Source organism: Miniopterus natalensis, chromosome 12, assembly GCF_054644295.1.
Source record: "Miniopterus natalensis isolate mMinNat1 chromosome 12, mMinNat1.hap1, whole genome shotgun sequence".
Lineage (NCBI taxonomy): Eukaryota > Metazoa > Chordata > Mammalia > Chiroptera > Miniopteridae > Miniopterus > Miniopterus natalensis.
The window spans coordinates 73575033-73599594 of record NC_142092.1 but is presented as its reverse complement, the minus strand read 5'-3'; the positions used below and the strand labels follow the sequence as shown (position 1 = coordinate 73599594).

Genomic DNA, 24562 nt, shown 5'->3' with positions numbered 1-24562 from the left:
GCGGACAGACCTCACCCCACGCGAGCTGCCCCGTCCCACGGGTCCCGAGGTGCTGTGGTGCTGGGCGTCTGTGGGGCACCCCAGCCCTCAGAGCTCGTCTCCCCTGCATCCCTTCTGTAGATGGGCCCGGTGTCCCTGTTTCACCCTCTGAAGGCTACACTGGAGCAGACGCAGCCGGCTGTGCTCCGAGGAGCCCGGGTTTTTCTTCAGCAGAAGAGCTCAGCCTCCCTGAGCAATGGCGGGGCCGTGTGAGTGCTGGGCGGGGCCGGGGCAGGGCCGGGGAGAGGCCCTGTGGGCAGAGCCTAGAGAGGGTGGGCGGGGCTTTGTGAGCCTGGGGAGGGGCATTGGAGTCCGGAGCAGGAGCTGGGGAGTGAGTGCTCCCCAGGGTGGTTGATGGTTTGGGGAAAGCAGGACTCTAGTTGCTCCCCCTCCCTGCTCTGAGGACACAGGTCCCTTCAAGGCTCCCGAGATTGGCCCCGTGCTTATCAGCTGCAGACCTGCTCGTCCAGGTGAACAGTCCCTGTGGCCGACTGAACAGTCAGCACCTCTGGCTGCACTGAGGCTGGTGGTGGACCCGGTTCCCTTCAGCTCCCCTCCCCCGGTGCTGTGTCTCCCCCTGCTGTCCACAGACTTAGAGACGAGCTCCCATGGGGCTCACCGGCTGCTGTCAGGGACCAGTAGTGTTCTGATCCTCCTGGAGTTGCTCCCAGATCTTAATTCTCCTGTCAGGCCCAAAGCAGCTGTATTTTGCAGACAAATTGGCGAGGTCCTTCTGTATCACGTGACTCTGGCCACAGTAATTCTTGGTGAAGAACAACCCAGACCAAGCAATACAGAGGAACAGGCCCTGGCTGTGCACTGTGCAGAGCTGAGGGGTGGTTGCCCGCAGCCAGGTTGGCTCCACTCGAGGGCAGGGTCCTTTCAGCCAGCCTCCCGCCTGGGCCAGCTGAGGCCCTGCCTCTGCAAACACCCCATTATCCCAGCATGGACCAACGCTGGCTTTTCTTGCCTAGCAGGGGCTGAGTGGCGGGTCCCCAGCCTGAGGCCTGGAGGAGGCAGCGGGGCAGCACCCATGGGAGGGCTCCCGGTTCTTCCTCTCCTTACCCGTTCCGCTCCTTCTTAGAAGTCGGATTTGTGTTCACGTTAGTCAGGTAGCTTTTGCTGGGTAACAAACTGCCCTAACTTAGTGGGTGTTACTTCTCAAGTTCAAGGGCCAGACTGATAGGTTTGGGGGCTAGGCCTGGGCCAGCTCCTTTGGGGCCGGTGGGCCCAGGTTTCCCTTGTGTGGGTCCCATCTCTGCCCATCCCTTCTGAGCCACAGCTTTGGGTCCATGTCTGTTCCTGTCCCCCTGCTCATAAGTGACTGAAGGGCCACACACCCCTGGGCTCCTTCTGGCTCTCAATAGGGAGTAGAGGTTCCTGGCAATTAGACCAGCTCCTGATGGACATTCTGCTGTGTACAGACGTCAGAGCTGAGGGGACAAACCTCCCTTCTCCACAGGCAAACCCAAGAGAGTGGCATCAAGGAGTCTGTTTCCTGGGGCACTCAGAGGACGCAAGAAGTGCCCTATGAGGCAAGGGCCCCCTTGGAGCGAGGCCACTCGACAGAAATCCCAGTGGTGCAGCCAGGAAAACCAGTGAGGAGGGCTCCCAGGGCTGGGGACAGGGTGGGACTGGGCAGGGTGCAGTGGGGGCAGGGCGCAGTGGGGGCGGGGTGTGACGGGAGGGAGGTGGTTGACGGGACAGAAGAGAAGGTGAGAGTAGGATACAGGGTGTGTGACTTGGGGCTGCTGCACCCCCAGGCTGTGGATGTCCAGATGCAGAGCATGGCCCTGAGGGGCCCTGACGGGGAGCCCCAGTCCGGGCTGGAGAGCCAGGGCCGAGCGGCCTCCATGCCCCGCCTGGCAGCAGAGACCCAGGTGGGTGGTCTGGGAGTTGGTCTGGTGGGCGGGTGGGGCAGTGGGGTGAGGAGACGTGGCATGGAGGGACTGGTCCCGTGTGCAGGCTTTGTTGGGGTGGAGCCTCCCCAGCTGCACTGCAGCTTGGACATTGTCAGCCCAGTTGCATGCGATGCTAGTCTCCAGAGTTGCAAACAGGCCAGTCAGGAGTTCCCACCACCAGCTGTGGGGCTTGACAGCCCTGGTCCCTGACCCACCCTTTCTTCTCTCAGGGACACGCCTCTCCCACCCCAGCCCCGCCCTCCCCTAGAAAATGCACAGGTGCCTCCCACCTCCGTCCACCCTTTCCCCTCACTGTTCTTGAACTCTCAGAGGCTCTGGGAGTGTCCTGGCCTGGTCTTGCTCCGGACGCTGGAGGCAGTGCCCCCTCCTGGCCCTGCTCCTTTGGAACAGGTTTGGTGACAGCAGGAGGCCCTGGGCAGAGGCTGGGCTCTGTGTGTCCTGGGCTGAGCCCTTTTACAGGACAAAGGGAGGGGTCTGCAGACCTGAGGCCATGTCAGGGGCACTGCTGTCACTTGCCAGGCAGGTGAGGGGCTGGAGAAGGGCTGCCCAGCTGCGTGCAGTTCCCAATGTTGGCCCTCCCTGCATTTTCCTCCTGGCCCTGCCCCTCCTCCTTTTGTGGTTTCTGGCTCTAAACAGTTAATTTGGACTTTATTCTGGTAACTGTCACTCCCGTCAGCAGTGGCTCTGCTCTCGCCAGTCCCTCACTTCCTCCCATCTCTGCTCACTGCCCCCCACCCCAGCCTGGGGGAGGTCACACAATGAGCAGCACCCTGTGCAGATGCTCTTGAAGAGAGTGGGTCCCAGGGAGGAGCTCTCCAGGGACAGAGAAGTGCCTAGCGGACCCCAGGGAGCCCCCCTACCCTGTCTGAGAGGTGCCCCGACTGTGGGACCCAGTTCTCCCTGAGGGGTGTGTTCTGCTGTGTGCCGGGCCCCCTGGAGCCTCCTCCAGGCCCCTCTGAAGCTGTGCATCTCCCCGTGTCCCCACAGGCGGCCTCAGAGGCCAGCCCCATGAAGCGCTCAGTCTCCACGCTGGCGCCCCAGCGCCCCCATGTGGCTCATCTCTGCAATGCCGCCCTGGACCGGGCTCCAGCCAGCCAGGCCGCCCCCCACCACCACCACCGCTGCCACCGCCGCCGGGACAGGAAACAGAAGTCCCTGGAGAAGGGGCCCAGCCTATCCGCAGATGCAGATGGTGGTGTGTATGGGGCACATCCAGTGGTGGTGCCTGAGCTGGGGTTCTGAGAGCCCGTGGGGGACCCTCAAATTCCTGCATCTCATGACCCCAGCCCTTCCCTTGGGACTCTCTGCTGGCCTGGGTACTGGATCTGGGGTGAGGGCATTTTCCTGCATCCTGGCTCAGTTGGGGTGACTTCTCCTCTTCCTGGGCAGCCCCCAGCAGCACTGCAGGGCCAGGGCCGCCCCCAGGAGAGGGGCCCACAGGCGGCCGGCGGGAGCGCAGGCAGGAGCGGCAGGAGCGGGGTCGGTCCCAGGAGCGCAGGCAGCCCTCCTCCTCCTCCTCTGAGAAGCAGCGCTTCTACTCGTGTGACCGCTTTGGGGGCCGGGAGCCCCTGCAGCCCAGGCCCTCCCTCTGCAGCCATCCCACATCGCCAACCGCTGGGCAGGAGCCAGGACCCCCGAGACAGGTACACCGAGACGGCCTACTGCTTCTACCACGGCCCTCAAATTCCTGGGTGCCCCCTTCAGTCCCTGTTCCTGGGTCTAAGTCCCTGCCCCTCCTCTATCTGCCTCGACCCCTCCTGGCTTATCCACGGCTCTACCACTTTCTTATTTTCCTTCCGGCCGTGCTGGGCTGGCCTGTGGTCAATCTGCCTCTCGTCACCATCATCCAACGCCTAACCGCACCCTCTGCCTTCCTCCATCCGCCCTTCTGTGCCGGCCGCCCCCACCCCATGCCTCCTGCACCTGCTCTGTGGCTGGACCTGTCCTTTGAGTTGCTCTGTTCTGGTTTCCTGTAGGGCAGCGGTTCCGTAAACGGGAGCCCCCTACTGTCCACATCTGGTGCTAGCACCCCTGGCCGCGGTGGGCGGAGGCAGCTTCCCCAGACTCCACTGACGCCCCGGCCCAGTGTCACCTACAAGACAGCCAACTCCTCGCCCGTGCACTTCGCCGGGGCCCAGAGCAGTCTCCCCACCTTCTCCCCGGGCCGGCTGAGCCGAGGCCTTTCAGAACACAATGCCCTGCTCCAGAGGGACCCCCTCAGTCAGCCGCTCGTCCCCAGCTCTCGGATTGGCTCTGACCCTTACCTGGGGCAGCGTCTGGACAGTGACGCCGCAGTGCGCACCCAACCAGAGGACATGCTCACCTTTGAGGAGGCTGTGGCCACCAACTCGGGCCGCTCCTCCCGGACTTCCTACGTGTCCTCCCTGACCTCCCAGTCCCACCCACTGCGCCGGGTGCCCAATGGCTACCACTGCACTCTGGGGCTCGGCTCAGGCGGCCGCGCTCGGCACAGCTACCACCACCCGGACCAAGACCACTGGTGCTAGGTGCCTGCGACCCCATTGCCACCACCCTGGGGCCCCAACCAGGTGATGAGTTTTATCATCCACTCTGGGCTCCTGGGACAGTCGTGGAAACCAAGGCAGCAGCAGCAGCAGCAGCCCCTGGGAGGAGGGGCCTCGCTTCCTGGGCCAGCCAGGCCAAGGCCCTGCTGCTGCTTAGGCTCCTGTTTTCTGCTGGGTGGACTTAAAGCCCTTTTGTAGAGGCCCGTGGTTGTCCCCACACACGCTGTGCTGCCTTCCTGGGCCACATACCACAGGCCTCGCACAGGAAGTGGCTGTGTGCTGAGCAGGACCCTGCAAGCCCAATCCTGAGTGAAGGACCTCAGCCTCTGGGGTGCTGTGTGGAACCTGTCAGGAGGTCTGATCTTGGGGAGCATCCTTCATCCCAGTGTGTGGTGCAGAACAGCTGGGAGAGCCTTCAGGACCCGTCCATGGGAAGCGGAGCGGCAGCCTCCAGAGCCCGGCCTGTGGCGCATGCAGGTCTCATCAGTGTCCACAAAACACACAGCATTGCCCTTCAAATCGTAAACTGCAAGTGGACTCAATACTCTTAGACGCTCTCTCCTCTCCAGACACTGTCAGCCCTGAGAGGGACTAAGTCTGCAGCGTTCTGGCTGCTGCCTGGTTTTTAATCGCAACTCCTGTCACTCCTTCCTCAATTCTGTCTACCTGATCTCGGAAGGACAGAAACCAGATGAGCAGGGCAGGAAACACTAGCAGGACTTGACATTCACACCCGTGGGGAGATCTCCAGCTCGTGTGAGGAGACGCTCTTCTGTGGGGTCCAGGCGGTGCCCCCACAACCCCTGGCACCCGCTGCCCTCAACCAAGTGCCTGACCTCCGAGCCCTCTGGCCCAGGCTCTGGGGCTGTGACGCAAGGCTGTGGGAACCGCGCTGGGTTTGTGGACACTGTTCCAGGGGCAGCCGAGTAGAAAGCTGCCATCGGCGGTGTGACAAGAAGCCGGCTTTTCCCTTTTCCTGTCTCTCCCACAAGTGGAAGGTTTCCAGGGAAGCACAGGGAGCCGGGGCTGTGGGGCATTTCCAGTTCGGTCCACACTGATCCTCAGGGCGGGTGCCTGCCCACAGACCTGGGTTGGAAGTGTCTTTATGCAGGTGGGAGAGGTGACAGGAGGGCAGCCCCGTGAACCAAGTCGGAACCTGGAGGCCGTGACCTCTGGCAGGAGGCAGCCGTGGAGCCCAGCCCTGACCGACAGGCAGCAACAGCGAAATCCAGCTGCACGGCCGCTCTCTGAAGAGACCACAGTGGGTGTGCCTAAAACACTGAGACTCTTGTGAAGGAAAAGAGCGTTCGGACGTGCGGCTTCTGGTGTGTCTTCTGTGTTTTGAAATGTCGATGATCTTTGCTGGGTCATGTGTGTTCCCATTGGCTTTACCCCATGACTCTCCCTGAAGAAACTTGGTGTGTGATGTGTGTGTGTCTGTGTGGAGTTGTCACAGTGAGTGGATGCCGTTCACCCACAGGGCTATGCAACAAAAGACACACGTTTACTCGAAACAAAACACAAGACCGCCACCTGTCGTAGGGTTTCAGCTCGATTGTGACCAAACCATTTTATAACGTTTCCTTCCTGGAAGGCACAACATGGGAACTTTCCACGAACAGAGTGTTTCACTCCAACACGACCCAACCAGCCGGAGCCTGCGTGTGATCGCGCGACTGGTCGCGAAGCCGAGGCCGTGTGTGGATTCTGGTGTTCGTCTCTGGGCCCCCTGCCCGTCGTGCTGAATGTGCCCACTCTGTGCGGAACCACAGCTGCTTCCCCGGCCACGCAACCTCGCTGATCTGTCGAGTCTTCCAGATGCTGGAACTGGTGGAAATTGCAGGGCCTGGGGGTGGACGGTGTGTCTTGTTTTCCTGACTTTGGGTTTTGTCTCTGCACTGTCTCTTCCCAGCCGTCACGTTCCCCTGAAACCTCAGTGAGTTGCCAAATTTGAGATGCATCAACCAGTTGTCTGCCCTGGAACCAGTCAAGCAGTGGCCGTGGTTTGAACACGTGGCGTGTGCATGTAAAATATATACATATATACAATATGCAAGCATATGCATGACAATGTATATCTTCGTACTTTTTGATACAATGTAATCATTTGTTAATTTTTAATTATATTTGATATAAATCAAAGGTTTGTTGCAAAACTTTATATTTAAGAACAGTGTTATAAAAAAACAAAAACAGAGAAGTCCCAACCACACAACAGGACTGGGACTCGCTTTTAAAAAAATTCTGTGGTTGACTAGTTTGCTGCTTGAGTAATATTTATCAGCCAAACTTTGGATTCTGCTATTGTTTCTACATTGACATTTTGTATGAAGCAAAGTCCTTGGATTAAAATAAAACTTAGCAAAAAAAAAAAAAATCGAAAACAAAACCCCACCAAGCTACTGGGTAATGTGTGGGAGGCACGGGCATCGGAGGGTATTTCGTGGGCACGTGGCCAGCGGGCACGGTGAGGGCACAGAAGAGCCAAGAACATACAGGACACGATTAGGCTGAGCGTCGGGCTGAACGCAGGTAGACGAAGGCGGGGGAGCCCCGGTGGGGCTCGTGGGGGGTTGAGAGCGTGGAAGGTGGGCCCGGGCTGGAATTAGCAGCGACGTCTGGGCTGCGTGGGGTAAATTCGCTTTTAGAAGAGGTAGGAGTGAGGTAAGGTGGTTAGGTTTGGCATTTAAAACAGGGTTCAGCCCAGCCGGGCGTGGCTCAGCGGTCGGCCTAGGATCCAGGCGATCGGGGTTCGATTCCCGGTCAGGGCACATGCCCGGGTTGTGGGCTCGATCAATGGCTCTCTCATCATTGATGTTTCTATCTCTCTCTCTCCCTCTCCTTTCCTCTCTCTGGAATCAAGTTATATTTTAAAAAATTAAAAATAATAAAACAGGGTTCGGGGTTGGGATGAAGGGTTAGGAGTTAACAATTACGGTTGGGTAGGGCCAGGGTCAAGGTTAGAAGGGTAAGCTTAGGGTTAGGGTTTGAGGTTAAGGTGAGGGGTAGGATTGGGGGTTAGAGATCAAGGTAAGGTGAGGGTAGGGTTAGGGTTTAGGGTAGGGGGGTAGGGGTTGGGGTTAAGCCTCACTGGCTCACTTCCCCCACTTCCTGCCTCTCTGAGCCTCCAGGATGGACAGGACTCACCCAGGGTCCCCCCTGAGTCTGGCTGAGCTGGACCAGTGGTTTCTGCGACACACACACACACACACCCCCGTCCAGCCCCTCAGTCCTGGACTCTGATAGAAAAAGGAAATGTCCAGCTGAACCTCAGCCTGGGGCTGTGGGGGCCTCAGGTCAGCAGGGTCCCCTCCCCGCCCCCGTGTGTGATCCCACTGTGCCCGGGAAGCCCGAGCTCCAGCTCGGCCCTGGCTCCCGAGGGCACTCAGTGGACCCGTGTAGATTCTCACAGGAATGGCTGCAGCAATATCCCAGCACCCAGGGGCAGCCCTCCTGGGGCCGGGGGCCCTCCTGGGGCTGGCAGGGCCCCCCTGGGTCTGTCCGCATCCCTCCCCCATCCCACGGGCTGCGGTGGACAGTCAAGCCTGAGGCAGGACAGCCCCTGGCCTCCGGTCACCCAGGCAGGTGCCTGCGGTCCCCCAGCTCAGGCCAGCTTGGGCCCTGTCCAGCCCCCACAACTAATTACTGAGCTGACCATGTTGCTGGGCAATCGAGCAGCTACCTGAGCAGCATGGACACCCCTTGGGATGTTTCAGTTTCCAACACCCATGTGGTTGAGACAAGTGTCGCCTCCCTCACGGCCTCAGCCAGGACAGGTCGTGACCCTGCAAGCGCTGAACGCGGCCTGGCCACAGCCAGACAGCAGACGCCTGCGGTCGGGGAGAACCTGGGCCTGCAGGTCGAGACCGGCTCTTAAACTTGAGGTGGTAGCTTATTTCTACCACGTAAAAATTGCCATCTATCTTGCTTCTGTGAGTCCAGCCCCTTCCAACCGAAGGGGCTTAGCTGGCACGTCAGAATCCGTGACCCCTGAGCCTCCCTCCTCCCGCGTGCTCACTGGGCCCAGCACGGCCGGGAGAGGAAAACGCTGGGTGGGGCAGATCCTAGGGGAGCTGCCAACAGCCCCGTCCCCTGTTCCTCCCTGTCCCTGGAGAGGGAGACCCCAGAACAATGAGAGGAGAACTGGGGGGCAGGGGAGGTGCCTGGATGGGTCATTTATCTCTTTGTATTTTCCCTATGTTAGGGTCCCTTTAATTAATGTGTATTTTTACGAGGAAGTCATTTCCTCTGGGGCTCAGGCACCCCCCCCCCGAGGAAACTGCCACCCTAGACTCCACCCTGAGTCACTAGGACGCTCTCGCCCGGTGAGGCCTCAGAGGAAGGGACATGGACAGAAGTAGATCCATGCCCTGGACAGAAGGACAGATTTTAAAATGCTGGAGGCCAGGCCGGGAGCCGGAGTGGTAACGGGGAGCTGGCCGGAGTTCGCAGGGAGAGGACAGGCGCAGGGTTTTGAACAGAGAGTCTGTGAAACATCAAGATTCCTTTTGAGTCTTTGGTTCAACCCCGAGCTACACACACGTGGGATGAGACCCCGAGAGACCTGGGAAGGACGCCTGTAAACGGAACTTCCATTAGGCCGTGAGCGGAGCAACTGCTGCGGCTCTCGCAGGCCTTGGAAATAATCGCCGACCGTTCGGAGTGGAGGGACCTTGCTGACGACCCGAGCCGCTCGGTGGGAAGATCAGGAGGGGTGCGCGTAGGAGCGGGGACGCGCCTGTGGTGATGGCTGCTCCCTGGAGTTGTTTCAAAACCCACGGAGCCTCGAGCAGGACAAATGTGTCTGAAATTTAATAAGTTGTTGCCAAACAAAACTCAAGATATAATAAAACCTATCGGATTCTGGATACCTCATAATGAACAGACGTGGTGTCCGGCACCCAACCAAATACAACAGGTGAAGAAATATGTGGCTGATATCAAGAAAAAATAGTCAGTAGAAACCAGCACAGAAAGGACAGGGCTGATGATAAACCCCCAAAATTGTACAAGTGTATTCAAGTATTTCTAACAAACATAAAAATAGAAGAGGAACAGGAGAATATATATATATATATATTTTTTTTTTTAAATACACACATGGATATTATATAAGTAAAAAATATAAACTATAAACCCTGTCTGTTGACAGGCTCAACAGTAACATAAGTGTTGTGGAAACAACAGATTTGTGAACTGAAGACAAGGAAATAGCAACTATGCAAACGACAGCACCGAGGTGTTAAAAAAGTCAGCCCAGCCGGGGCGGCCCAGCGGTTGAGCGTCGACCTGGGGTCCAGGAGGTCGCGGTTCGGTTCCGGTCGGGGCGCAGGCCCGGGGCGCAGGCTCCCCCGCCCCCAGCAGGGGGCGCGCAGGAGGCAGCCGGTCCGGGACTCTCGTCACCCAGTTCCTCCCTCCCTCCCTCCCTCCCTCTCCCTGAAATCAATAAAGACGTTTTGAAAGGCTGCCTCCTGTTCCCCCGGAGCAGCCTTCACGCCAAAGCAGCGGCCCGAAGGTTTACCAAAGGCCCGAAGGAGAGCGCCGAGCGGGGACCTGCCCGCAGAGGCCCGCGAGGCCGCGCCGCGGAGCTTCGGCTGAGGGAAGCGTTTCCAGTCGGACGGGCCCAGGCGAAGGGACCGGAGCCCCAGGGGAGACGCCCGGCCGGTCGCAGGGGAGGGTTCCCGCCGGGCCCCACCCGGGAGGCAGCTGCTGCCGGGCACCAGCACCGCGGGCGCCCACCATCGCGGCAGAGCCCCTGCCACGACACACCCGCCGTCACAGGCGCCCGCCATCGGGACATGGGCACACCATTGCGACACGCGCCACTATCGCGATACGGGCCGCTATCGTGACATACGGGGGCACCGTCGCGATACAGGCCGCCATCGTGACACCGCGCACAGCATCGCGATGGGGTCGCTGTCGCGACACAAGCCCACTACCGGGACGCAGCGCGCAGTGTCGCAGAAATAGGCGGGGTCACTATCGCGATAGGCAGGCTGCTGTCGTGACACACACCTCGCTGTCGTGACATGCGGTCAGTATCGCGATAGGTGGGCCGCTATCGCGACAGAGTCACAATATTGCGACATGCGGCCTCTATCGCGACAGGCTGGTGCTGTCGCGACATGCAGCGGCTATTGTGATGCGCGCCCACCAGCGCCGCGCCCCAGCTATTGCGGCAGACGCGCTCTCCTGACGGCGGACTATCGCGGCACGTGCCCTGTCATGACGGGCTGTCCCTGTCCTGCGCGACCGCTAGTGTGACAGGTGGCCGCCATCAGGACACGTGCCCTGCTATCGCAACGGGCAGCCACCACGGTGATGTGTGCCCGCCACCACGGCCGGCACCCCCGTTACCGTGACAGGAAAACCCACTGTGCAGCCAGGCAGGGACTGTCGCGAGAGGCAGGCGCAAAAAATAGGTCTCCCTCAAATCTGGGGGCCTCGGAAGCAGAGCTTTCGAATCCAAGGAGGCCCCTGCCCAGCCCGCCCCTGGCAGGCGGCCCCGAGCCCGTGTGGGAGCCGCTGCCGGGTCGGGAGCCGGCTGCCCAGCGGTGCCCCCCGCGCCCAGCGCTGGGCGCAGACAGCGTATTATTAGGAGGATCTTCATTTTATTGAGACCAAGACGTCAGTCCCGGTAATCGACCTTTGGTTCATGATTTGCCTCAACGTACGCGCATGGCCCCTGGGACCACGGGCCCTCCCAAGCTCCAGCCCGCCACCCGTGGGGAGACGGGAAAGCCGTCGGTAGGTGGCCTGTGAGGCCTCGGGCCGGCCAGCCCCTCAGTCGAGGAACCAGCGAGCAGCTTTGACGTGGCGCAGCGGTGAGGGGACCCCCGTGGGCCCTGGGCCCTGTTTTCCGCTCTCTCCGTGAACCCGGTGTTTGGCCAGTCTGGGCAGCGGGGAAACAGCGGCGGCGGCCTCCCGGGCGCGGCCGGTCAGAGGCTGATGGGTCTTAACGGCGCAGCTTCACCGGCGCAGCTGGTGGTGGTAACGTCGCGGGCCGGCGCCACGGGTGCTCACGGAGGTCGTGATAAACCCGCGTCTTTCCCAGCCAGTCCTCCGGTGATTTCTTTGGAACCCAAGGACAACACGCCGGGGTTTCTGGGGCCTCAGCACTTTGCGTAACACACACGACCCTAACGTGTGCGCTCGGCTGGTCCTTGGCCCCTGAGGGACCTGAAAACCCGACTGGGCTTTGCTGGCGATGAGGTCGCAGAACGACTGTGTTCATTAGGAAGCGAGTCTCGGTGAGACGGGTGGGAATGAGGCGGAGGGGTGTCGGGCGGCATCCGCTCTGGGGAGCCAGCGACGAGCAGGGGGGCTTGAACCTCAAGACGGGCAAAAGAGCCCAGTGGGCCAGCCCTGCTGCCCTGGGTGTCGCCCACCCTGGCGCCCCAGGCTTCAGAAACCGAGCGTCGGGCTACCAGTTAGGAAATTTAAATCTGGTCCTGACTCTGGCCTCCATTCTAGACCGTAAAAATGTCCCAATGCCAAAGAATTGAAATGTGGAGTGTGCGTCCTTTCATACAAAATAACTAACTTGGACAGGCACAAAGCGTTTGCCGACCGTCGGCAGAGGGCTGGGAATAGAGCTGCCTCCTTCTGAAGAGCCTGCGGGTCAGAGGAACCGAGCGAGATGTGAACACAGCCCATGAACGGCCCGAAAGTGCTAAGTGCTCCTATTAGACGCCAAGAAAAGCACAAACCCAGTGACCCAAACCTCGACCTTAAGCTAGAAAAACAGCAAACTAGGTCCAAGGCACGTAGATGAAAGAATTTAACAAAGACGGGAATTCGTGAAAGACAAACACACGCTAGGCGAGCTTAACGAAACCAAATATCGTTTATCGGGAAAGATCAATAACCGTCATCAAACCTGAACCAGACGAATCAGGAAGAAAAAGAGAAAACGCGAATTACGGTTTCAGGTGAAGTCAGCGACGTGAACAGCTTCGCGACAATAGATTCCGCCACTGGGGACGCTGCCTGAGGAAGGAAGGGACATCCTGGCAAACCTGCCTCCGGCCTCCCCAGGCCCTGTCCCCGGAGCACACAGACCCAAGGAAAGGGCGTCATCTTTCACCGGTGACGGAGCTGTGACCTGCGGGCCGGGCCGGGGGAGATGAGAGTGCTGATGTGTTTCCTTCCCGGGACCCTCCCCGTGTTTCTCAGGCGATCCCCTCAGTCTCGCTCTGTTTGGGGAACCTCTGCCCTTCTAGGCCGAGGACTTCTTTTATGATGACCCACAGCCAGCTGTGACTTTGCGCAAATTAGAAAATGCTACCACCTATCAGCGGACGAACCAAACCGCCCCCGGTCCCGGGGAATTAGAGACGTGACTGGCTGTAGAAACAGAGCCGGGAGAGCATGTTCGCCTCTGGCCACACGCCCACCCATGACGTCGAGATGGTGGGGTGAGGGTCTATTTCAATAATGCGCCTTTTCAGGGTGGTGCGCCTGATCAGAAAAGGCCTCTGAGCCAGCAAAGGCCCTTTTGAAGGACACGGCCCCCCGATTTGCTCTCCCCGGCAGCTCGCAGAGGGATGGTGGGGCTCAAAGCAGCAATTACTTCTTTTTTTTCTTTTTTTTAAATATATCTTTATTTGTTTCAAAGAGCGGAAAGGAGAGGGAGCGAGAGAGACAGAAACATCAACGATGAGAGTCATCGATCGAGCCCACAACCCGGGCATGTGCCCTGACCGGGAATCGAACCCTGATCGCCTGGATCCTAGGTCGATGCTCAGCCGCTGAGCCACCCTGGCTGGGCAGCAGCAGTTATTTCAAAGTGAGCCCACGGCCGGGCCTGGATTCCCGTTATAATGCCCAGGGGGCGAGTCCTCAGGGCGGCGGATGCTCCTGTACTGCCCCCTCCTGGGCATTTTGGGGAATAACAACTTCAGTGGGTTACCCCAAAAGGCTCCTCTCTGCTGCCCCTTCTGTGCATCTTGGGGATAGCGCCTGAGGGGGGTCAGGGAAAGCTCCCGCTGGGGAGCAGGGGGCTGGACCCAGGGCCGTGCCCCAGATCCGTGGTCATCTGCCCTGGAAGCAGCTCGCTGGAATGCGGAGGCCTGCCAGGCTCCCTGGCACAGGCTTGGCACATCCTGAATCAACCACCTCCTTGCCCAACTCTTACCTACGCACGTCCTATGCAACCCCCACCCCTTGGTTGGCCCCCTACCCTTCCCAGGGCACGTTTTGAACGGACAGCGGGCTTAGAGAGCCTCTGTGAGTCACAGCACCCAGACCCAGTGGGGTGCAAACCGAAGAGTTATTCTGCATGTAAAAGAGGCAGCTGGAGAGGAGCGGAGACAAAGGAACCGAGGGCTGAGAGCAGAAAGACTGGCTATGGGAAGATCAGAGAAAGATCAGACAGAGGTTGGAGGAGCCAGATGTCACCCCGGGAGAGCTGGGGAGGGGGGCTGCGAGGGGACCCCAGGCTCTGGCCCCGGGGCTGGGGCCAGAGGACCCTGGGGACTCAGCTCCAGGTGCAGCACTTGCAGGCGGGGCTGAACACCAGGCCCTGGGGGCAGCTCTGCTGGAACAGCCGGCCCCCTGCACAGCTGTAGAAGCTGGACCGGTCCCCAGGGTGGGCGTAGAGTCCGTCGGCTTTGCCCTGGCAGAAGGTGTCCTGTCCGGGGCTGGGGTCACGCTCGGGCTTAGAGGGCGTCTCTGGTATGACGACCTCAGGCTGGGAGGGTTCTAAAGGCCTGTTTGGAAGACCTGGGAAAACAGTCAACATTCAGCTAAGGCTCCCCCGAGACCCCAAACCCACAGGCCACGCACACGGTCAGCAACCGTAGGCAGGCCGCAGTCCCACGCCCCACACCCGGCAAGCAGAGACGGCCGGACGACAGCCACGAGGGGGCCGCAGCTCAACGGAGGCCACCGGAGCTGTGGCTGTGACGGGCATCGGTGGCCGTCTACCATCTGCAAGCCCAGCCGTACCCGGCCGAGGGCCCGCGGGGGCCCCACGCGGCAGGAGGGGCGTAGACAGCAGCAGGCTGCCCCTCCCAGGCCCGGGGCCGGCGGGAAGCCCGGCTACCAACGCCGGGGGGCATTGCCACAGTCGGAAAGAGGAAGAGGAGCGAGAGGAAAATCATTTCAGCAATGCCCTCGGCCCGGCGGGGGCATGAGATTTGGGAAATCGTAGCGTTGGGGTGAAGCCATTTCCTCCGGAGGAGCCGGGACCTGCCGTTCAGGGAGGCGGCTCACACCCTGTCCCTGAGCTCTGCCCCCCCCCCCCCCGTTCCCCGACTCACCCAGCTCCACCTGCAGGGTCTTGATGAGGGGGTACCGGCCCTGGCCACAGAAGGAGCCCGTGAAGTCGTCCATGTCCAGCGCCCAGACCATGGCACCGCCCAGTCCCTTCTGCTTCAGGTAGCTGACCTGCGAGGAGCGGACGGGGTGGAGGAGCCCGGGAGGCCCGGCCAGGCAGCCGCAGGGCCCAGCTCCCTACCCTGCCCGGGGCTCTTTTTGTGTCCAGCGCCCCCAGGCCATGCGTAGTGGAGGCTCCGGACGCAGACCTGGGCTGGGGGCCTACGCAGCTGAGTCCCGATCCCCGGTCCCCGGTCCCCGATCCCCGGTCCCCGTCAGGTCCGGCGTGAGTCACCCTGGAGCGTTGCTGCCCCGACCCAGGCACGGTCTGGGGTCGGGTGAGGAGCGGATGCCGAGGGGCCTCCTTAGGCTGGGAGCTGGCATCCGGGCCTGTGCTGTGCTGCGGGGCCGTGTCCCGGGCACCGCTGCCTGCTGGCCTTGAGCTGAGTGACCACGGGAATCACTGGGCTCCCCCAGAGCTCTGAGCCGGCCCCCGGCCTCCAGGTCTCTGTCCCCACGGCCTCCAGGTCTCTGTCCCCATGGCCTCCAGGTCTCTGTCCCCACCGGCCTCCAGGTCTCTGTCCCCACGGCCTCCAGGTCTCTGTCCCCACGGCCTCCAGGTCTCTGTCCCCACGGCCTTCCTCACGGCCTGGCTGGTGCTGCCTCGGGTGGGCTTCTCCCTGTCTCCCAGCCCGGCCGGGGCGCCAGGGTCCCCGCTGGAGTCAGGCTGGCGGTGGAGGGTGGGCCGGGCGGCCCCGTGCTGGCCCCAGTCTCCCTCTGCAGCTGCCTCCCCCCACGCCTGCTGCCCCCAGGGCTCAGCTCTGCGGGCGCCATCTCCCTCCTCTCTGCCACCTCGTGGCTCCTGCGGGGCTCTCCCCAGAGCACCCAGCTCCCCTGCTCTTAGACTCTCAGGCACCTTCCACCAGGACCCCCCGGCTGGGATCACGCTCCTTCCTCAGTCCCCAGAGCGCTCCATCGGCTCCTCCGCAAGGACCTGCCACGTCTGCTGCGTGGTAACGGAGGGGGACATGCAGGGGGACAGATGGGGGACATGCAGGGGGACAGATGGGGGACATGCAGGGGGAGAGATGGGGGACATGCAGGGGGAGAGATGGGGGACATGCAGGGGGACAGATGGGGGACATGCAGGGGGACGGGCGTGAGTTCAGCCACTGCTGCTGAGCAGCAGGGGGGGGGGGGGGGGGGGGGGGGAGATCAAAGGCCTGACCCCTGAGCACGTGCCCAGCACTCTGCCCCGGGGGCGGAGCAAGAGGCCCGAGTCCTGCAGGCGTCACCCCCTGCGGTGTGGACTCTGCTTGTATTTAATCAACACCGGCTCTGTCTGGGCTGCTGCTCAGTGTGGGGCGAGTTTTCTGTCTCTTAGCCAACAGGAGGTAAAGGTACAAGCGTCTGCCCCTGATCGGTGAGGTGCGGGGACACTTTGGAAAGACTCCTCCTGGGAGGGGCTCCGGGCGCTGTCGTCCCGTGTTCCCGAGCCCCCGCCCCCCCCAGGGCGCCCCTCCCGCGGGGCCGGGCCTCACCTTGGTTCTGAAGCTCTCCACGTCGTCGAAGCCCACCCACTGGGTGCCCTGGGAGGCGTAGGGCACCTTCTGGTCCTGGATTCTGTGCTCAGCAGCCCCCTTCCAGCCGCAGACCTGTGGGGACAGAGGGCAGATGGGGGGCGTGGGGGGAACAAAGGGGGGGCACCGGGGGGCACCATGGGGGACAGCACCTTCCTGCCAAGGACAGACTGGAGATAGGAAAGTTCCCGTCCGAGGAGCCTGGAGAGCCTGGGACGTCCCAGATCGAGTGACCCTGAACCCTGGGGCCCACCAGGCAGCCGGACTTGGGGATACACCGGCAACGGCCCCCGTGGGATGGGTGCACCGGCCAGAACAGCTGAGGGCTCGGAACGTGGGTGTCCCACCTCGTAGTAAGCCAGCAGCCCCGCCTCTTTGGTGTAGGGGCCAGGGGATCCCGGCCCCGAGGCTGGGGCGCCCACCCCGGTGTCAGACGTGGAGGCCAGGGTGAAGGACCGTCCATAGGCGGGCATGCCAAGGATCAGCTTGCTGGCGGGGGTCCCCTTCTGCAGCCACTGCTGCACCGCGTGGTCCTGCAGGGGCGAGGGGCGGCAGGGCACGTTGTCAGCCGAGGCCGGGGCTCTGCAGCGGCTCCGTGGCCGTGCTCGGCCCTCTGACCCTGCCGGTCCGGAGACGCGGCTCCGCCGGGGGCCTGGACTCGCTGAGCGAATAATCACTGACGGGCGTGTGCCGGGCGCTGTCCCAGGTGCAACGCGGCCGGAGACCTCGCCCAGCAACCTGCTAACCCCGCCAGCCTCAGGCTTCCTGTCTGTGAAATGGAAACACCACCCGAACCTCCAAGGGCACCGTGAGAGTCCGAGGACGCAGAGCAGTGGGGCCCTAAGGCAGCGCGAGGCGGGGGCCGGGGCAAGGCAGCTCCTGCTCCTTGACTCATGTTTCTTTCCTTTTGCTCCTCACGGTTCATATTTGATCAGACTGGCGCTTTCTGAGGGCCTGGCTCAGGGCCCCTGTTAAGTTCTATGTCACTTCTGTGCACAGTTGGAAAAGTCGCCTCTCCGGCCAGACGCAGCCCCAGGAGCACAGGATGGAGCGCGGAAGGGCTCTCGTGGGGGGGGACCCTCCCTCACCGCACAGATCCGGGGGGCCCAGCCCCTGCCTCCCAGCCCAGTGTGCCTGTGTCAGCGTGAGCGTGCGTGTGCGTGAGTGTGAGCGTGCGTGTGCGTGAAGGAAGCGGGAGCCATTCTGGAATCTCCAGCTCAGGACCCTCCCCACTCGTCGCCGGCCGTCTGAGCCCCGCACACGGGTTTGCTGCATCTCATACCAGCCGGGATGCTGCACAGGAGTCAGGCCCCCCCTGAGCCGCGGCGGGCACCCCAGGAAACTGACCCAACACACGGGCACCCTGCGTCCTGCTGGGCGAGCCGGCCCTGCCTCGCTCCGGCCACTCACCACGTTGAGCTCGGCGGCTGCCCCGCTCTCCCCCTGCCGCGGGTACAGGGGGCTGTTGTGCCCCGTGGTCCCCTCCCAGGAGCCGTGCAGGTCATAGGCCATGAGGCTGATGAAATCCAGGCTCCTGCAGGAGGCAGAGGCGTGGAAAAGGGTGAGAGGCCCGCGAGCGGGTGGGGCCCCTCCTCTCTCTCCCCACTCGCTGTGGCACCCGGAGGGGCCCCCGGGATGAGGCCCTGTGTGCCCGCGCCTGCCCTGAGGCTCTTCTCAAACAGCGAGGTTGGCCGCTCACGGCTTTAGCAACCCCCCCTCCCTCCCGGCCCTCTGCGCACCCTCAGGACCAAGTCCTTTAGGGATGGGAGGGGCGTCACCCCCACGCCCCCCAGTATTTCACAAGGCAGAGAGCAAAAGCGGGATTCTGGAGGGTGGGTAGCAGGCGCCATGAGCATCCCTGGATGTGCCCGAGCTCAGCCTGCCCTTGACCCCACCCGCCTGAGACCACAGGGCCCACGCCACCCACCCAAGACGACAGGGCCCACGCCACCCTCCCGAGACCACGGGGCCCACACCACGTGCCCGAGACCACGGGGACCACGCCACCCGCCCGAGACCACAGGGCCCACGCCACCCACCCGAGACCACGGGGGACCGTGCCACGTGCCCGAGACCACGGGGCCCACGCCACGTGCCCGAGACTCACCGGGCGATTTTGTCCACCTCGTACCCTGCGTCCACGGACTGTCGCCCGGCAGGGACGGCCGCACTCAGGAGCAGGCGCGCCCTCCCCGAGGCCCGGGCTTCCTGCTGGAAGGCCTCGGCCAGCTCCTGCAGGGACAGCGCAGGGTGAGCGCGAGGCAAGGGCCTGGCTGGCCGGGGAGCCCCGAGCAAGGTTCCCCCTCGGGAGCCTGAAAGCTGCCCACAGGCTGAGCAAATGCAGGCGGCAGCCGCCCCGGGGGCAGAGCAGCACCCGGCCAGACCTGCACCAGGGCGGTGAAGCGCTGCTTGTCTGAGGGGGGGCTCCCCCGGCTCCCCGGGTACTCCCAGTCAAGGTCCAGGCCGTCGAAGCCGTATTTGCGCAGATACGCGATGGCCGAGCTGATGAAGGTCTGGCGGGTCTGGGCCGTGGCCACCATGTCCGTGAACCTGTGGGGAGTGTGGAGAGTGTGGGCCCCTCGCTCCGCGGCGGCCAGCAGGGAACCGCTGGGAGTATTGTTGGGGATCTGCCTCGGCCGGGAGGGTGCTGGGGGGCGGGGGACAGCTGCCGAGGCCACTGGGACGTTTGCCCATGAGTTACAGGCCTGGCCAAGAGGGGACAACCTAGCCCTGGGTCCTGCCCCTGAACATGGACATTGCCGGGGGCGCGTCGACTCTGGAGCCGAGTCACCCAGCCCCGGGCTCACAAACAGGAGCCGCCCATTTCACTGAGGGAGATACTGAGGCCCGAAAGGTCCGATCTCCGTGTTGCTGGCAAGACTGGATGTACGACAGCTTGGAGCCAAGCCGACCGCCGTGCCCACCTTATAGGGCCCCAGCGGCCCAGAGGGAAGGTCAGTCTGCACCCCCTGCCCTGGCCACACCCCAGAGAGCTGGGTCCCCATACATGGTGCTCGCAGCCAACTCACTTCTGGGTGCCGAAGTTCCAGCCCCCGACAGCCAGCAGCGTCTTCAGCTTGGGGTTCCTGGAGAGAACCGGGGTGGGGGGAGCAGGGCTGACCCAGGGCTCCAGGGCTCCCCTCCCAGGCTGGGAAGGCTGGGCTGGTGGGCGCCCTGGCAGCGGGGCGGGAGGGTGAGGCCCTGTGCACAGGGCCCCTGCCAGGGAAGCTCTAGGCTGGGACAGAGGAGACGCGCCCGCCCAGGGACCCGCCAGCCGCCCGAGGGACACACACAGCTCAGGAAGCGAGGGCGTCGGACAGGCCCCCGGAGGGGCTTGGCCGAGGTGGTGAGACTCCTGAGCTGCCGATGGAGAGATTTTAGGGGGAAGGACATTCGTTCATTCCCAGCAGAAGGAACCCGTGTCTCAGTCCGGATCCCCCCGGACCAAACGGGAGGGCCCTGGGGTGCCTGCCTACCCGCCTCTGCCACGTAAGCCTGGGGAGGCCCAGAGAGGCAGAGCGACTGGTCCAAAGCCACACAGCAGGTGCGTGGCCAGGCTGCAGAGCTGGGGGAGGTCTGGGCTCGGCAAGGAGGGCCCCCCTTCTCCACCCCACGCCCCCCTTCTCCACGCCCCCAGCAGCTCACCTCTGCTTCAGGCCCGTGAACTCCCCGTAGATTTTCTCGTCATTCCACTCGAGGGGGCTGAGCTGATGCCCCGTCATGCCCGCGAAGGCGTAGACGAGGTGGGTGCACAGGGCGGGGTCCACGTCCCCGGGCAGGAAGCGGGCGGCCCCCTGCCTGTACTGGGCCCAGTTGGTGAAGTAACAGACCAGCATCTCGGCAGAGCCTGGCGCGTGGGGGCCAAGAACAGAGGCCGGTCAGAGGCTGGCTGGGGATGGGCACCCCCACCCGCCCCGGGCAGTCTGACAGCGCCCGGCAGGCAGGGAGGCAGAGCTGCAAACGCGGTGAAGCCAGTCGCTGGGCACGGGACAGTCCCGCACACGCACGGCCGGAGCTCGGGCCGCGGGGGGGCTGGGGGCCGGCGTCGAGCTGGCCCCAGGGACACAGACACGCAGGGGCTCCTGTGCGGGGCCCGGGGGCACGACCTTCCGGAGGAAGGGACAGCGGGGCCTTCGGCGGCCAGGGCACTTGTGGGGGACTGAGCTTTGGTAGAATCCCTGCTGCAAACTGGTGAGAGCTCGTGGTGTGTGTGGCATGGGGGGGGCAGAGCAGACCCCAGGGAGGGGCCCAGGGAGGGCAGGGCCTCCAGATGGGGGGCACTTACCGCCTGGGATCATCAGCAGAGCCATCAGACCTGGGGCAGCAGAGAGGCAGAGCTTAAGGCTGGTGCCCACCTTCCCGGCCCCAGGGGTCTGGGAGGCCCAGGAGGTGGGGGCAGGGGGCTCAGGACAGTGGAACCCGAGAGGCCCTGTGTCCACGCTCCCACCCAGGCCCGATGCGGGGGCCCCGCCAGTCCTGCTCTGAGGGCAGTTTTCCTGAGCCAAGCTGCCCCCCAGAGCACAGCGCAGGGCAGGGGTTAGGGATATTCTAGGAAAACCAGACATTCAGAGACGTTGCTTCTTTGGGAACAAGAAGACCTGGGGCTGGGAAAGGCCATTTGGGGGGGGCGGACGAAGACTGCGTCCCCGGGGGAGGCCTGTGTGCGCCAGACCCTGGGGGGCGAGGGATCCTGTCCTAGGAGACCTGGTGCCGGGCAGGACCCGTTAGAGAAGGTGTCGCCTCTCCAGTGTCCCCGGGTCCCCTCTCAACCTAATAAAACGTTCACGAAAACCTGCAAGGACACTCGGGGTCATGGCCCCGGAGTGCCCTCCTGCTAGAACCCTGGGCAGCGGCCACCTCGGGTAAAGCCTGTTTCCTCCTCACGAACAGTCTTGGGCTGAGAGAGCCCAGGGGCCCACAGGACCCGGAATCAGGTGCCTGCACGCAGGAGGCGTCGGGAGACACGAGTCTCACTCGCAGGTTACGCCCAACTCTCCGCTCCTCCAGCTCCCACGGCGCCCACTCACCTGTCCAGGCCACGGGCCACGCCATGGCGTTGGCTGGGGGACAGATGGCAGCCGGTGACCGGCTCTGCAGGCCGGGCCCTCCTTTTATCCGCTGCCCCTGAAAAGGAAGGGGCGGGGGAGTCACGGGGCTGGGCACGGGGGGCAGGGACGGAATTGTGCAAAGTGACAGCAGCCTTGAGCAATTCTTAGCGCCTGGAACAAGGGCAGGGTGCAAGCCGGGCGCAAGCCGGGCGCTCGGCGTTGCCAAGGGGGGGCCAGCGCCAGGGAAGCAGGAAGTGTTTCCAAACCTGCCGCCGGACGAGCGCGGCCCCGACGGCCTCTGCGTGGGCCGGGGGGGACCACGCGTGGCCCCAGATGTCATGGGACTTGGGAGAAGTGACTCAGAGTCGGGGCAGCTGGTCCGGGACCCGCCTGCGCAAGTCTCCACGACCCTCGCTGGGCCTCAGCTGCCTTCTCTGCAGGACGACAGGTTTGCAAATGTCACGCACAACTCATGACAGTGATGTTTTCATTACTACGCGCGGGAGAGTAATGTCTCCGTCGATGGACAAAAACACGGGGTGATAAATAGCAACTGCGAGCTTCGCGTAGATGTAAATGTCCGCGTTTCTTATGAAGAATTGCAGGGACCGGTGCTAGTGTCCTGGGGCCCCTGTGACAATTATCACCAACTGGAGGCTCGAGACAACGGAACTTTTCTCTCCCGGCCCCGAAGGCCAGGAGTCGGACGTCAGGGTACCGCAGGGCCACCCTTCCCCAGGGCTCGGGGGGTCCCCTCCCCTCCTCAGCTGCTGAGGCTCCCGGTGTCCTGGGCTTGTGGCAACATCACTCCCGACCCGCATCCATTTGCCCTGATTTGGGATAACTTTACTTTTAAAATTCTTACCTTAATTACACCTGCGAAGACCCTTATTCCAAACAGGCCCCATCCTGAGGCTCTGGGCGGAGAGACCTTTTTGTGGAGCAGCCACCATCCCACCCACTGGGCGTCACTGGGTTCACGCTGCTCACTCTGCGTGCGGACAGTGCGTGGACTCCAGGGTCCCAGGCAAACGCTGCAGTTTCCAGGGGATCGGACCCCTGGTTCTCGGCCTGACCACCAACGGCCTGGACAACTGAGCACGGAGGTTCCCTGGCAGCGGGTTCCAGAGTCAGGCTGCCTGGGTTCGGGCCCAGCTCTGGATTTCCTGCCTGTGTGGCCTCGAGCAAGTTCCTGGCTCCTCTGAGCTCATTTCTTCGTCTGTAGAAAGGACCCCCCGGGGGCTGCTGCGCGGATTCGAGTTGGCTGCTGTCGTTCCCATTCCCGCCCGGCCCCGGCTCTCCTGCCCCATCTCTGGGGCTGTCAGGGGTCCGGGCGTGGTAACCTTTGTGAGGTCCCTTAGAGGGCGACAGGCATGTCCTCACCTTCCCTGCAGCCGTCACAGCCTCTACGTTGGTCACTCCTGTCCCCATCACTGGGAGTCCCAGTCCAGACGCACCGGCTCGGGGTCACCGACCTGGACGTGCTCATGGATTTCCATTAAAATGAGGCATAAGACAAGGTCGGAGCCTCTCACCACTGTTGCTCTGCATTGTTATAAAATTTTGGCTGTTACATTAAGAGCAAAATATATAGGAGTGATTCACTAGCCAAGAGTCGTAGGTATGTTTGTATATCTAGAAAACCTACAGATTCTGGAAAAATAAATCACAAATAACAACAGTTCGGTAAGGTGGCTGGATTGAAGGTGCAAACACAAAAATCGTTAGCTCTTCTCTATATTGGCGAGAACAGCGCAAAACAGAAACAGGGCAAAGAAACATCAAAAGCGGGAAGATACTTAGGAACAAATTTAACAGTAAAATGTCTGGAATCTGGGCGCCTTCAGAAGGGGCCGAGTCCCAGGCAGGGGGGAGAGGTGGCTGCCGGCTGACGTGGCCTTTGGTGGCGCTAAAACCCACATCCGGGAACCTCCAGTACCCTCTGGGGACAAAGGGCACATTGAGTCCTCTCGAGCCCTGCAGGCTGTAGCTTTGCCTGCCCAAATGTCAGCTTACTTCCTGATCCAGGTGGACCATGTCGCGGGCTGCGGGAGTTGGCACCCTGGGGACCAGAGCTGAGAAGGGAGGGCCGGGTAGCCCCTGCCCTCTCGTCTGCCCCCTTCACTTACACACAGAGTTATCGATGTACAGTGATGTTCACTGCGTTCACGGCAGTATTTAAAATTATAACACAAACCAAAGACAGGCGTGCGTGTTGCCTCTGGGAGCCGGAGTTCCCTCCCTCCTTAAAAAGCACTAAATGTGTCCTGGACGCGCCGCTGAAGGAAGGAGGCGAGGGCGGCCGCGCAGGGCAGGCCGCACACAGGCACTTAGCTGCACCCCCTCCTGCCACCCCGAAGCAGCAGCCAGAGGGCTGGGGCGCGTCAGCCAGGGCAGCACGGAAGGGGGTCAAAGTGAAGGGCAAACCAGGGCACGCGAGGGCAGATCTGGAAAACCTGGGGCCGCAGGCGGCAGGTGGGGAACCCACGGGAAACCAGGGGTCCGAGGCAAGTGAGTGGACAGTTGAGAGTGGGGTGAACCTGACAACGGTAGGTGCGGGTGAACTGCTAGACCCCCCAGGTCCTCTTCTTCATCCCCAGAAAACGCAGGGATGGACCAGAGTGGCTGTGGACTGGGAACGCCTTGCCCCGCAGAGAGTGGAGTTGGGGGGGCCTGGGGGGGCCAGACTGGAGACTGAGGCCGAGGAGGGGGTGCTCAGACTCGCCGGCACTTCCTTCCCCTGGAGCCTCACACGGGGCTTCAGAAATTTCCTCCAAGAGAAAACTGACCAGCTCAAGAGAAACGTTGCTGATCCCCTAATGACACCTGGGGACCCCAACAGAACAGCAACGCTCCCGTGTCCCCAAGTTGGGGCCCTCAGAGAAGAGGCCACTCAGGCCCCCATGGCTTCAAATCAGCCTCGGATGACTCATCGTTGCACGTGGAAGAAAAGCCACAATTATCTAACATTTGAGGAAATTGTCTCCACGTGAAAGATGGACCGAAACAAACAAACGGGAAGAACAGGAAGGAATCACAGCGGGCGGCGGCGAGGGCTCCTGGTCTCCCGACCTTGAACAGCTCCGTTCTGTGTGTTAACAATGAGGGCGCATTACTTTCCTGATTGA

The 24562-nt window shown here is 62.2% G+C and overlaps 2 protein-coding genes across 4 annotated transcripts in view; one reads left to right on the top strand and one right to left on the bottom strand.

The window, feature by feature from the left end:
- CACNA1B (calcium voltage-gated channel subunit alpha1 B) overlaps window positions 1-6843 on the top strand; it is a 127576-nt gene extending 120733 nt beyond the window's left edge. For both annotated transcript variants that reach the window (XM_087823076.1, XM_087823075.1), the window contains exons 42-47: window positions 121-248; window positions 1502-1637; window positions 1803-1919; window positions 2949-3156; window positions 3351-3604; window positions 3938-6843. In XM_087823076.1, the coding sequence (XP_087679202.1) occupies window positions 121-248; window positions 1502-1637; window positions 1803-1919; window positions 2949-3156; window positions 3351-3604; window positions 3938-4468 (1374 nt within the window). In that variant the 3' untranslated portion in view covers window positions 4469-6843. The remainder of the gene's footprint in view (window positions 1-120; window positions 249-1501; window positions 1638-1802; window positions 1920-2948; window positions 3157-3350; window positions 3605-3937) is intronic.
- A 6787-nt stretch (window positions 6844-13630) lies between these two features.
- On the bottom strand, window positions 13631-21438 carry CHIT1 (chitinase 1). 2 transcript variants are annotated; one of them, XM_087823258.1, is made up of 11 exons: window positions 21414-21438; window positions 20672-20701; window positions 20032-20233; window positions 19416-19472; window positions 18771-18936; window positions 18494-18618; window positions 17797-17920; window positions 16734-16919; window positions 16348-16461; window positions 14707-14878; window positions 13631-14212 (listed from the first exon to the last, which is right to left on the bottom strand). In XM_087823258.1, the coding sequence occupies exons 1-11, from the start codon at window positions 21436-21438 to the stop codon at window positions 13968-13970; spliced, it is 1446 nt and encodes a 481-aa protein (XP_087679384.1). In that variant the 3' UTR covers window positions 13631-13967. The 2 variants fall into 2 exon arrangements, with proteins under 2 accessions (XP_087679384.1, XP_016067248.2); XM_016211762.2 differs by having other exon boundaries at window positions 14752-14878.
- Window positions 21439-24562: the final 3124 nt, after the last annotated feature.

What these genes read in the sequence shown, in the direction of transcription:
- CHIT1 (XM_087823258.1), bottom strand. Translation starts at nt 21,438, where the DNA reads ATGGCGTGGCCCGTGGCCTGGACAG. An exon ending in GCTTCACCGCCCTGGTGCAG is followed by an intron (nt 18,619 to 18,770) that starts GTCTGGCCGGGT and finishes CTGTCCCTGCAG; the next exon opens with GAGCTGGCCGAGGCCTTCCA. An exon ending in CAGCCGCCGAGCTCAACGTG is followed by an intron (nt 16,920 to 17,796) that starts GTGAGTGGCCGG and finishes TCGCCCCTGCAG; the next exon opens with GACCACGCGGTGCAGCAGTG.